This window comes from Ochotona curzoniae, unplaced genomic scaffold (genome assembly GCF_017591425.1).
Source record: "Ochotona curzoniae isolate NIBS_2020 unplaced genomic scaffold, NIBS_Ocur_1.0 contig_1274, whole genome shotgun sequence".
NCBI lineage: Eukaryota > Metazoa > Chordata > Mammalia > Lagomorpha > Ochotonidae > Ochotona > Ochotona curzoniae.
In genome coordinates, this window is record NW_024465023.1 from 4,826,275 (window position 1) to 4,839,238 (window position 12,964).

At 41.0% G+C, this 12,964-nt stretch overlaps 1 protein-coding gene across 1 annotated transcript; it reads left to right on the forward strand.

The window, feature by feature from the left end:
- The first annotated feature begins 9,320 nt into the window (after positions 1–9,320).
- On the forward strand, positions 9,321–10,896 carry MAGEH1 (MAGE family member H1). Its single transcript, XM_041001363.1, has one exon. It carries the CDS (start codon positions 9,590–9,592, stop codon positions 10,247–10,249), a length of 660 nt encoding a protein of 219 aa, XP_040857297.1. The 5' UTR covers positions 9,321–9,589; the 3' UTR covers positions 10,250–10,896.
- Positions 10,897–12,964: the final 2,068 nt, after the last annotated feature.

A 12,964-nucleotide genomic window follows, 5' to 3' on the forward strand; every position in this document is an offset into this window, starting at 1 on the left:
GAGGACACACACACGAACACATCTATGTGCTTATGTTCTGACACACTCCCAAGATGGCCACAAAACCCAGGACAGGATCAAAACACAGTCAGGAGCCAGGTGCTTCACCGGGTCTCCTGGGAGGGTGGCAGGAGTCCAAATGCTTGGACCAAGTTCTGCTGCCTTTTCCAGGTTATTACCAGGGAACTGGATTGAAAATGGAGTTGCAGAGACATTAGCTGGCTCCCATATGGGATGCTAGCATGACAGCTTAACCCATTAAATGCCAGACCCTAAAACCTTCTCTTTCTGATACTTTGCTAAGAGAGTCAAAAGTTAACCCACAGATTGAGAGAACATTTATGTAAATCTAGTACAGCAATTGTTCCAGAATAGACTGGACATCCAATAATAACAAAATCAGCTACCCAATAAAATAAACAAATTTTCCAAAGATTTGAACACATATTTTATCAAAGAACATGTGTGAATATCAAACAAGTACATGAAAAGGTCAGCATCTTTAATATTTAGTAAATGCAAATCATAATTACAATGAGATAACACATCTCATACTCTAGAACTGCTATCTTACAAAAGAGTAAAGATAACAAATTTTAGCAAGGATTTAGAGAAAATGGAAAATGCAACTTCTATACTTCTGAGGAGAACGTGAGACTTTGTGATGGCTTTAGAAAACTTTTTTGAAGCCTATTTAAAAGTTGAGGGTTAAAGTTGAACATGCATCTTTCATATGATACAATATTCTGTTATTATTAATTTTTCCAAGAGACTTGAATGCATACATCTACACAGTGACTCAAAAACAAAATTTTAATAATAGATTTATGTTTAAAAACCACAAACTGCAACCAACTCAAATATCCAAAAACAAATGAATGGGTTTAAAAAATTGTGGCTTATCCACATAAATTTCACTCCGAGAAAAAAAATGAATGCTTCATGAATAGAATGGCAAGACTGAGTCTCCAGTCATCATGCTTAGTGAAACAAGACAATTCCCTACAAAGAGTACAATTTTTACGTAAACTGCCAGAAATAAAATATAATCTATTGTGATAAAAATCTGGTCAGTGTTTGCATGGGTTCTGAAAGGAATATGGGAGGGTTACAGATGAGAGTTTACAAAGGGGCACGAGGAAATATTGTAGGGAAGGATATGATGACTGTCTTGATTGTGATGAGTTTCACAAGCATACAGATATGTCATAGCTATTCAAATTTTATCCTTTATCTGTGCGTAGTTTATTGCATGCCAATGACATCTCGTAGAAATTATTTAAACAAACAACAAATGAGAGAGAATAAAAATACAAACTAAAGTCAATGAAAAGAAGAGCTGATTTTTTTGGAAAAAAAGAGCCAAATAAACAAATTAAAAAACGAAACAAACAAACAAAAAAAGAGATGCAAATATGTAAACTAAGATAAAAATGGATACTCTAAAACTGACACTTTAGAAATATAAGAAGTATGAAAAGTTGTCAGAGACTCGAGAAGCTACAAGAAAAGAACAGTAATTGAACATATAGACCTCACCAATATGAATCATAAGGAAATATGACCTTAACAGAATGAAAATAAGGAGAAAAACTGAATCAGTTACAAAGTTTTCCAAAACTCAGGACCAGATAGATTAACAAAAATATGAAGATAGATTATACCTAAAATATAAAGAATTAGCATTGGCCCTTCTTAAATCATTTCAAATATTGGAAAATGAGGGAATTCTTCCAAACTAATTCTATGAAATCAGCACTAACAAATTGACACCAAAACCTGACACTTAGAGAAGACTAGAAGAAAGTTACAGGCCAATATCCCTGATGGATATAGATACAAATTTTCTCAACAAAATGCTGGCAACTTGAATCCAACAACATATTTAAAATGTTGATCAAGTGGGAGTCACTCTAGCAATGTAAGAATGGTTCAATAAATGAAATCGCCAAAGCATGATATACCACATCGACAGAATGAGAATGATAAAATTTAACCTTCTTTCATATCTCTCTCTTTCTCTCTCTCTCTCTCTCACACACACACACACACACAGATAACATCTCTGAAAAAATTAATAATAGTGGGAACATGCCTCAACATAAGAAAGGCCACTTAAAACAAGCCAATAGTGAGCATCATATTAAGTATGGAAGTATTGAAGGCCTTCTCTTTGAGATCTTGAACGAAACAAGGGTGCCCACGTTTACCAATATCATACAACATAATAGTGGAAGTCCTAGGAGAACAATTATTCAAATCACACAAGAGAACGAAATAAAAGTCACCTTAATTGTATAGGGGGAAGTAAAACTGTCATGGATTAAAGGTTATGAAGATGTTATGTACACTCACAGAGTCCAGTGCAAAGCTACTAGAACTAATGAACAAAAAAGAAGTTGTAATATATAAAATCAACATGTAAAAAAACCCACCAAAATCAACATGTAAAAGTCAGTAGTGTTGTACAATAGCAAATTATCTGCCAAAGAAATCAAGAAAAGTGTCCTACTTCCAGTAACTACAACAAACAAACAAACAAACAAACAAAAAACACCCAGGGGTAAATTTAAACAGAGCTAAAAGACCATTGCAATGTAAACAATAAATCTTTGGTGAAATAAATTGAGGAAGAGATTATGAAATGAAAAGACATCTTGTGTTCTTGAATTGAAAGAGTCAATATTATTAAAATGAATACTCTAGGAAGCAATTTACATATTGAGTGCTATCCCTATCAACATTTCAATGACATTATTCACAAAACTAGTAAGAGTACTATTAAAATTCGTATGGAACCACAAAAGACACCAGACAAACCAATCTTAGGCAAAAAAGTATGAAGTAGGAAGTATTACACTAGCTAACTTTAAAATATGCTATAAAATACAGCATGATGTTAGCATAAAAACGGATTTGTAGTTCAGATGAAAAAAAACGAAAACTGTAGTAGTGAAGACATACATCTGCAGCCAAGTGATGTTTTCCAAAGAGTATAAGAACAGGCATTTTAAGAACAAAAGTTTTTTTAAGTAGTGCTGGGAAAATTGGTTATCCACACACCAAGGAATGAAACCAGGCTCCAATTAATCACCACATTAAAAAAAAAAAGCTGAATATAGTTTAAAAATCTAAATGGAAGACTTGAGGTTTTTAAAAATTTATTTATCTTGATTTAAAAGGCAGAAAGAATGAGAAACAGATGTCCCATCTACTGGTTCACCCTCAAATGGCCACAATGTCTAGAGCTGAGATAAGCCAGGAGCCAGGAACTTTCAGGTCTCCCATGTGAGTGTAGGGGGCCCAAGGATGTAAACCATGCTCTGCTGCTTCCCCAGGCCATAATCAGGGAGCTGAATCTGATGTGGAGCAGCTGGGATAAGAACTGGTACCTATACGGAATTGCCAGTTTGTAGGGAGAGGATTAATTTGTTGAGCTATTGCATTAGCCCCAACAATCAAGATTTTTAAAATGTGTATTTATTAATTGAATGAGTGCAGAGTGGTCAGAAATGCAATGAGGGAAATGTAGAGGAGGGGAGGAGAAAGAAGAGAGAGAAAATATATGGACCTGTCTGTCCACTGGTTCATTCTCCAAATTCCCACACCAGTCAGGGTTGGAACTCTGGGAACTCAGTCTAGGTCTTGCACTTGGATGATAACACCAGTGCTTGGACTATCATCTTTCACCTCTCAGGTGCATTAGGAGGAAGCCAGATTGGATGATAGAGGTGAGATCTGATATTAGGCACTGTGATATGAAATGAAGGTAGTCTAAGCAGCAGCTTCATTTGCTGTAGCACAATGCCTACCATATGAAACTTTCTATTAAACAGAAACAGGGGGAACGCTTTAGGACATTGGAAGAAATAATAATTTTATTGATCACATCACAAAAGCATAGGAAGTAGAAGCAAAGACAGAAAATCTATCAAATTAAAGATTTTCTTTACAACAAAGGAACTAATAATCAAAATAGACAACCTACAGAATGGGAGAGAATATCAGAGAGTCATACATCTGACAAGGAGTTAACAACCAGAATACATAGGTATTCAAAGAACACAATAACAATGAAAAGTCAATTAGTATATTGTCAGTAAATATAAGCAGACACTTTTTAAAAGCAATACATACAAATTGACAATAGGTACATAAAAAATCCTCTCCATCGCTAATCATCAGGGAAAAACAAACAAAAATCACAACATCACTTCACACAACTTATACATGTATATCAAAAGACAAAAGCTAATAAATATTAGTGAGCATGTTGGTCGGAATATAAATTAGTACAGTCATATAGAAAGCAGCATGAATGTTCCTTTAGAAACTAAATGTAGAGTTGCCACATGGCCTCACAATCTCGCTACTGGGTATATACTCAAGGGAAAGGAAACCAACCTGACAAAAAGACATCTGAACTCTCATGCTTATGGCAGCACCATTCACAATACCCGGGAAGTGGAAACAGTGCAAGTGTCCACCGCTGATAAATACAGAAAGCAATGTGTTACATGTACTCAGTGGAATACTATTCAATCAGAAAAACTGATGGAATCTGATCATTTGCAGCAACATCGATAGAACTAGAGGTCGTTAAGTACAGTAAGACAGACACAGAAAGACAAGTATAACATGACCTCAGTCACATGTAGAGACTAGAAAAAAATATTGCACTGATGTTAGCAGTATAACAGGGGTTATCAGAATTGGAATCAGAAGTGGATATGAAGATGAGAGAGATAGAAAAGGTTTGTTCAGTTGGTATTAAGTTATAGCTAGCTATGAGTAAGATATTCTACTTCCCCGAAGTGTGATTATACAGAAAGTTAATAAACTGTTTATTTCTCTTCTGCAAAAAATCCCCCTTGAGATGGAATATTGGATATTTGTGGCATAAAGAAAGGTTAAATGTTTGAAGGTATATTTACCATCATTTGACATTATATAACGTACACATGTATATAAACATCACATGGTATCCCATAAATATGTGCGCTTGTGTGTTAACATTTTTTTTTCTATTTAAGAAATTTAAAACAGCAAGAGTATAGTGCCTCATCTGTTGGATTCCTAACTTGTAATATGTTTCACAATGCTTAGGTCACTCTACAGTCCCTGCTCCTGATATTTAGTATGAGATGGAACAGCCATTCAAGGAAGTCATGTTGGAAATGTGCATGAAAATTTAAATGTACAAAACCACTCAATCCAGAAATTCCATGATTGTGAAAATGTAACCAACTAAGTGACAACCAGAAAAAGATGCATGGAATAATAACAAGAGCATCACATTTTTTTTGCATCACATTTAAATGTGAGTAAACATTGCATATTTCATTAGGTTATGGTAGAATAATATTATGATGCCACTGTAAAATATATGGAATGTTGTGAACTAAAAACTGTTGTGCCTTTACCTCCTCAGATCACACAATGAAGGAAAAAAAACTCAACTCTTAAAGAGAATGATTTATTATCACCAAAATCTAAAGTGCCTGTGTTCATCGTGGCTTCCAGGTCCTCAGGCATGATATCCCATTTGCTCGGAAAATTGTCTTATTCTCCTGCTTAAACTTTCCTGCTTTTCAGGTCTCAGTATACAATTCACTTATTTGTTTACTACACCAAACTGGGCTGCTTTCTCTTGCTTCAAACCAGCACGCCTGGTGCAAAATTCTCTGGATCAAGAACAGCATCTCTTCTTTCCACATTATTCCTTTCTACTAACAGACAAACGTCACTCTTAAAATCCCAATGACATGCCGTATAACAGATATTCAGTAGATATAATTCTTACATTAGTACAGTATCTGGCACAAAGTAGCCATTGCTGTTGCTGCTATTTTCTTCTGTATTAGATGCTTTTACAGGTAATAGATAATAGGTAGCTAATAAGGTCTCTTTATATAAATTAAAACATAGAATAAAAATAATTTAGGAAGTGAATTAAATAATTCAGAAAGCAATGTGATCCTGCTAAACATGTAGATGCAGACAAATGCTGTAATAATGTCTGGGCTGTTTATCCTACAAAATTCCATGTCTGAGTTCCTAGGGAATATAGAGAAATATGTTAATAACAGCATTATTTGTTCTGGAAAAATTGAAATATGCTAAGAACAATTCACTAGCAGAATGACAAATTGAGTGATATATACAGAATGGAAGGAAACAGTGTCATGTATTTACATGGAAAAACATAAAAGCACTTTGGGCAAAAACACTTCAGTTCATGGGGTGCAATGAACAGGTGTGTTCATTTTAGTGAAACAAATTTGAAATGCATGCCTATTTTTAAAATTTTTGATGAATCCTCATATTTTATATGCACATAAGCAGGTGGAAAGTATATGCTGCCTTTCATGGGGATAATTGCTGGCTTTGTGATAACAGATCTCACTGGGAATGAAAACAGTGAATGAGGAAGTGTTATCACAAAGTTTTTCTTTATCTGTGATGCAGAACACACAAGCAAGAACTAATGTCTAATTTTAAATTTGATACAGTTGAACATTCGCTGTGCAAGCGTTTACAACATCAACCTCTTTTTCTTGTGCCCGAGATCAATTTACAACAAAAAAATTTTACCCAGAAAGAAACAGATAAACTGAAATAATCTTCCCATCATTTTGGTTTCATAATGGTAGGAGTGCACATGGTATAAAATTCCTTGAAAAACTCAAATTCCTAGAACTTTTAAAGTAAGTCCTCACACTGCAAGTGAATTCAGGGGAACCCTTAGCAGAATAGAAAATGTGAGAAGTCTCCAGGCAAGAAAAGTGGATGGGGTCAGACACACACTGAGTCATTATCTATAAAGCATACGCAGGTTATTCCAAATGTAAAGCTAGAACGAGAGCAATTGATTCTATAGAGGTTCCTACTGGAATTATAATAGGGCCTATAGATAACTGAAAAGAAATCAGTCAGTGTACGGTAAGAACAGTAGTGTGCATTGAACCTTGAACTTCCTTCCCTATCCCACTCCCAGCATTTATCACTAGGCAGTGGCCATGGTAATATTTGCCCAGGTGAGAAACCCATCTATAGAAATATGGGCAAAGTTGAGCAAAATTAGTTGGCAACAAAAGCAGGAAAAAATTGAATGCAACATCCCCAAAAGATTGCTGCCAAGGTATCCAGGTCAGTTTCATGTTCCAACAAAGTCCCTCCCCATACCACTACTGAAAATACTTCAATTATATGCATTCACCTCAGTCATAACTCTCATTTATTATACTCTCCCTATCAGTGGGGCACATATACGCTTTATGTATTAGTTTCCAACATACTGCTATATATTATGTAACTTAAAATAATGAAATTTATTGTTTTACAGTTCTGGAAATTGGAACTCTAAAATAGATCCACGGGGCTGCATTTCATCTAGGGGCCGTAGAGGAGAAAATATTTGCAAGTGACATGGCCTGAGTCCTAACTCATGTTTCCAGGTCTGAATCCAACCTCTGTTCCCCCACACGGAGCATATCCTTTGTGCTGGCTCTTGCTGCGTACAAATCAGCTGCAACTTTGCTTTCTCAGTTGCACATACACATCCATCCAGAATTCATTCCCCAGGTATCCCGTATCCTACTCCACAAACTCTACCAGATGCTGAGACGTGTCAAAGACTGTGGGCTAAGACAGAACCCTTCCCTCCAATGGGACTGCAGACTGAGTTCCTGAGGTTGTTACGTGAGCAATCAATCTCTTCCAGGAAAGCAGGTACAGAATAGTCACTCGCTTTTTAAAGAGTTCAGTTAAGAACTCAGAGAAAACATTTATCGCCATGAATACATTCAGTGAGCATTTATTTTACTTTTGTAATATTATTTCATTTGAAAGGCAGAGTTACAGAACAAGAGGGAGAAACATAGATATCTTCCCTCCGCAGGTTCACTCATCGAATGACCACAAGACTCCGGTGGGGTTGTGCTGAAGCCGGGAGCCTGGAACGTCATCTGGGGCTCCCATGCATGTGACAGGGGCCTAAGCACTTCTACTATCTTTGGCTGCCCTTCCAGATGCTTTAGTAGGGAGCTCTGTGTGAACTGGAGCAGACAGGTCGAAGTTAATGGATTAATCAACTGTGACAGAACACCAGTCACCAGACACGTAGCTTTTAAATGTTATGCACTGCTTGAAACACTTTGAAAGTCAAACTATACACTTACTATTTAATAAAAAGATTTTCATTTATGGTATCATTAATTTGCACAATCCCATGACATCAGTCTTTTAATTCACTCCACTTTAGGAGAAAGCAAGTTTAGAGTAATTTGAATGACATGAGAGTGTTAGCTAGAGCCTCCCTCAGATAAGTAGAAATGGACTTATTACCTTCTGGATATACCAGGTCAACCTCCAGGGAGGAAGATGCCTGTGAGCAGGCAGATGGGATTTGGGTGGTTGGAGAGGGAGAGAAGGGACTGTAGACAGGAAACAGTGAGCAAGAAAGCACGCAATCCACACAGTTCAGAGTGTGCTCTGAAAGGGGCAAAGCCCATGATGTACACGCAGATAGAATGGAGCCTAAACACCTTGGGGTCAGACCGCCCTGCTCCACCTGCTCCACATTGCCCACGTTCCTGCCTAGTCCCCAAACCTTCCTTCAATGGTCACCCTTAAAAGGCCTTTCTGCCTCTCCCGTCCCCATGGCAACAGCCTTAAGGCTCATTTCCATCCCCCTGGCCTCTCATTCTAATTGCTTCCTGTGTGGTCCCCAGGAGATAGCCTGCTGCTCTGTGAGGTTGCACAAATAGTTCTGACCCTGTTGCCACCCTGCTAAATAACCCACGCGAACACGCCTTCTCTGCACCTCTGCAGCACTGCTGCTTCTGCACTCCCACTCCACCCCATCACCATGCACTTGAGCCATGAGAGTATCCACGTTCTACATAGACCCAAATTAATGGGCATACACATAACACTTAGGAAGACAGGGCGAGTGAATGAATAGGTTGCGTAAAGCAGCACAGAAAAGGGGGCTGGGGACAGCAGATTGCTAGCAGGAGTGCACACTCAACCCTTCTCCCATCCCCCGCGCCCCTCCACCCAGCTCGCCTTCCATTGGAATTGAATAGAATCGCACCCCTCCCCAACACCTGCGAACCAATCTGGGAGTGTCTGTACAGACTGAAGAGAACACAGAAATTCGGTGGTATTTTTTTCTCCGGAGTGTCTCCCAGCGCCCACCAATCCCTGGCCATCATTTCCACGGTTGTCCCACCCCTGCCCTGTCCTGCCCTTTTTCCTATCTGCCAGCGGAAGTCCCTACGGAGGACCAGCCCACTTCCTCTTTGGTGTTCAGCGAGTGCGTGGCAGGAGAGGCGGACCGGGCCAGCGGAGCGTTCTCGCGCTCTGTAGCGGCGGCAAGTGCTGGGAGGCTGCTCCTACGCGTAAGTCCCGTTTGCGTGGGCACGAGCTTGGTAGCTGAGAGCCACACATTTGTTGCGGTTTAAGACTGGTGCCATAGATCGCTTCAGCTGCGGCTGCTGCTTAAGGTGGAGAGCAGTGCTTTCTGCAGAGGCTGCAAGCATCCTTCTTTAAGACTGCTAGAGGCTTTGAGCAGCTAGTGGGAGACATGCCTCGGGGACGGAAGAGTAGGCGCCGCCGTAATGCAAGGGCCGCAGAAGAAAACCGCAACAATCGAAAGATCCAGGCCTCAGAGGCCTCCGAAACCCCCATGGCCGCCTCCGTGGTCCCAAGCACCCCTGAAGATGATCTCAGTGGCCCAGAGGAAGCCCCGAGCACTCCGGTGGAGGCCTCTACCACCCCCGAAGCAGCTACAGGCACTGCTCAAGCACAAAAGCCTCCCATAACTCGGAGCAGTTTTCAGGGCACAAAGAAAAGTCTGCTGATGTCCATATTAGCCCTCATCTTCATCATGGGCAACAGCGCCAAGGAAGCCCTGGTCTGGAAAGTGCTGGGGAAGTTAGGCATGCAGCCTGGGCGACAACACAGCATCTTTGGAGATCCAAAAAAGGTCGTCACAGAAGAGTTTGTGCGCAGAGGGTACCTGATCTATAAGCCAGTGCCCCGCAGCAGTCCTGTGGAGTACGAGTTCTTCTGGGGCCCTCGAGCCCACGTGGAGTCCAGCAAGCTGAAAGTCATGCATTTTGTGGCAAGAGTTCGTAACCGGTGCTCCAAGGACTGGCCGTGTAATTATGACTGGGATTCAGATGATGATGCGGAAGTGGAGGCAATTCTCAACTCAGGAGTTAGGGCTGCATCCAGCACCTAGGGAAATGCTAAGATCATTGTGGGGAGGAAAGTAGAATCGCAGGTACAAGGTACCCCCTCAGCATACATCCTCTGAGTTTTGAGTGGAAGAAACGTGGGGCGGGGAGAAAACTGTTTGGTGTTTGTGCTAAATAATAACTAATTGTTTAATGAAGAATAGAACTGTTGCTTTGGATATTGTAAAATTGTATTCATTTTATAGTCCTGTTGCTTAGGATCACAATATGTTTAAATACAACAACTGAAAAAGGTTTCTTTTATTCTATCATTGAGATTAAGTGAAACAGTTTGCAAACATGGTAACATTCAGTCATTCCATCATATTTTGTAATCTGGCACAAGATTTATAGCATTGAGATAGAATTTGGGGTGCTTGCTATAACATGTAAGATATGGGGAAATATGGGGAATTGTTCTTAAGACCTTTTTGAAATATTTTGTGTCTGCTACTGTGTAAGGAAACGTGAAATTTTCCATGAGTTTGTGTACTTCCTGTAAAATACAAAGAAAAAAAATTAAAAATACACTGACTAGTACTCTTTATTGACATGTTGACCACCTGTTATTTGAGGCACTCGATTAAGTTCTGAATGGATTCTGCATAAGCCGCACGGTTCCAAACAATGCTCTACATTGTGTGGGAGACAAAAATTGTGTGAACTGGCTGTACAATAAGTGCCTTGTTAGGGACTCAGCCTAGGGTTCATGGAAAACCTAGGACAGGCGATGTGACCCCCACTGGGGGAGGGCCAGTAAAGGGCTACCATAGGGTCCTTCAATGAGCTGGAGAAAACTGGAAGGGGTATCAGCGTGCACAAAGAAAATGTTTGTTAGCTATTCTTGTAGAAAGAGCGCATCAACAAAGGGAAGGAGACTTCCACAGGTCAGTGCGGAAACAGAAAATAGGCTCATTCGGTTTCAGAGAAGGACAGAGTGAAGCACTGAGCATAGTGAGGAAAAGGCTGACACAAGGTACAGCAGAAGTACAAGAAGGGACCATCAGCAAACGGAGGTGATGGCAATCTGAGGTTGGACGGTCATTTTGGCCTTTGGGAAGCAGCATGGAGAGGTGGTGATTAACAAAGTCTTCACTGAACTGTAAAGGTTATGTCGGGGGCAGGTGGAGAACAAGAAATGTGGGGAGACGAGGTCAGCAGGGCCGGGGATGTGGGAGACTGCAAGGAAGTGATCATAGAAACCTTTGCTGCTGACAATGACCCTGGACCAAAGGGGAGGAGGCCTCGAACATGGGGGAGCTTCGAGGATCTTAAATGAAGCCAGAGAGAATATGCTGCCAGTGAGATCTCGGAAAGCTAACCATGCTCCTTTCTCAGGGACTATGGCTTGTAACAGTGCACACATTGATTAGAAATTGTGTGTGCACGCGTGGGTGCTGAGGGCATAGTATTAGCATTTTCACCATTGCTATTCTTTCCTTCAAAAAGCATAGTAAGTCCAGAGGGCTCTTTGACATGGTGGATCCTGGTATACTAAGTCATTTGGCATTGGGTTTGTTCGCACTGTAAGAAACTCAACTACTCCTACATCATGATAGCAAGGAGACCAATGCCTTTCTCATTTGAGTGGGGCCTCTGAATCCCACTGCTTACCCCGTAGCCTGTCTGGAGCTGTGGCAGCCATCGCACACATTCTCATCAGCTGTGGCTAAAGGGTGGCCGAAGCAGCTTTGTCCACCCTGGCAGGGGAGCAGCACATGCACTCCAAGAGCCAAACATCATAAACTAAAATAACTTCCCCAGGGGGGAGCACCAAGGACAGGTGTCTCACACAGCCTTGTGGGTAGCAGCTGTCACTCACAAAAGTGGCCAGGCTACTTTGTTCCTTCCTTCCCTCTCAGCTGTGTGCAAAGAAAACTTCACTGGGTGTAGGGTAGGCTAGCAGTGGCTCTGTGGCAAAAGGCCTAGGAACCCATCAGCCTCCCAGACCAGGAGGCTGCCAACACTCTTGAGCCCCTAGCAGCTCCACATTCATTCAGAGTCAGGAAATGGGCATGGGTCTCCCCTGATGCAGGCAGTGTGTTAGAAACTGGGGTTGTAAAAGCTGGAAAGGCTTGCAAACACTTGCCTAGCATAAAGTTCAGCAATGAATCTCAACTGAACTTGAACTATGGTTATGCAACAAGGTGGAGGAATCCACCATGGGGGGAGGGGTATGGGAGGGGTGGGGGGAATCCCCAGTGCCTATAAAACTGTACTACATAATACAATGTAAGCAACAATAAAAAAAAAAAAAGCTGGAAAGGCATGCTTCTTGCCCTGGAGGATATGTGCTTGCCAATGCCTTCTCCAGAGCGCACAGGGTGGGAATCTGAGCTCGAGGTTCTTTGGTGACTTCTCCGCCTGTGGCCACAGAGATGGCAAGGAGCAGAACATATGCCCGGCCCCATGACATTCTCTGTCAAAGCCAGAGTGTCCTGTGCTTGTCTCCCTGCAGCCTGTTTGTGCTGGTCAAAGGTCCCTGAGAGCCCTGTCCTCAAACAATCAAGTGAAAACAGTAAGGAAGGTTTCTGTAACTGCACCTGCAGCCCCCAATCCTTTTGGTGAGGCGGCCAGCATAAATCTTCAGCATAAATCGCTGAAATCACCAACTATAGAACACCAGCTGGAAAGTGCAAGAACCACAGTACCGGATTGCATCAGTACCTTGCTTGTACCAGGGGCTGGCCCCATCCAGTCTCTGCTAGGGCAGAATAATT

Bases quoted from the DNA above. Each gene is read 5' to 3' on its own strand.
- MAGEH1 (XM_041001363.1), top strand. From the start codon at position 9,590: ATGCCTCGGGGACGGAAGAGTAGGCGCCGCCGTAATGCAAGGGCCGCA.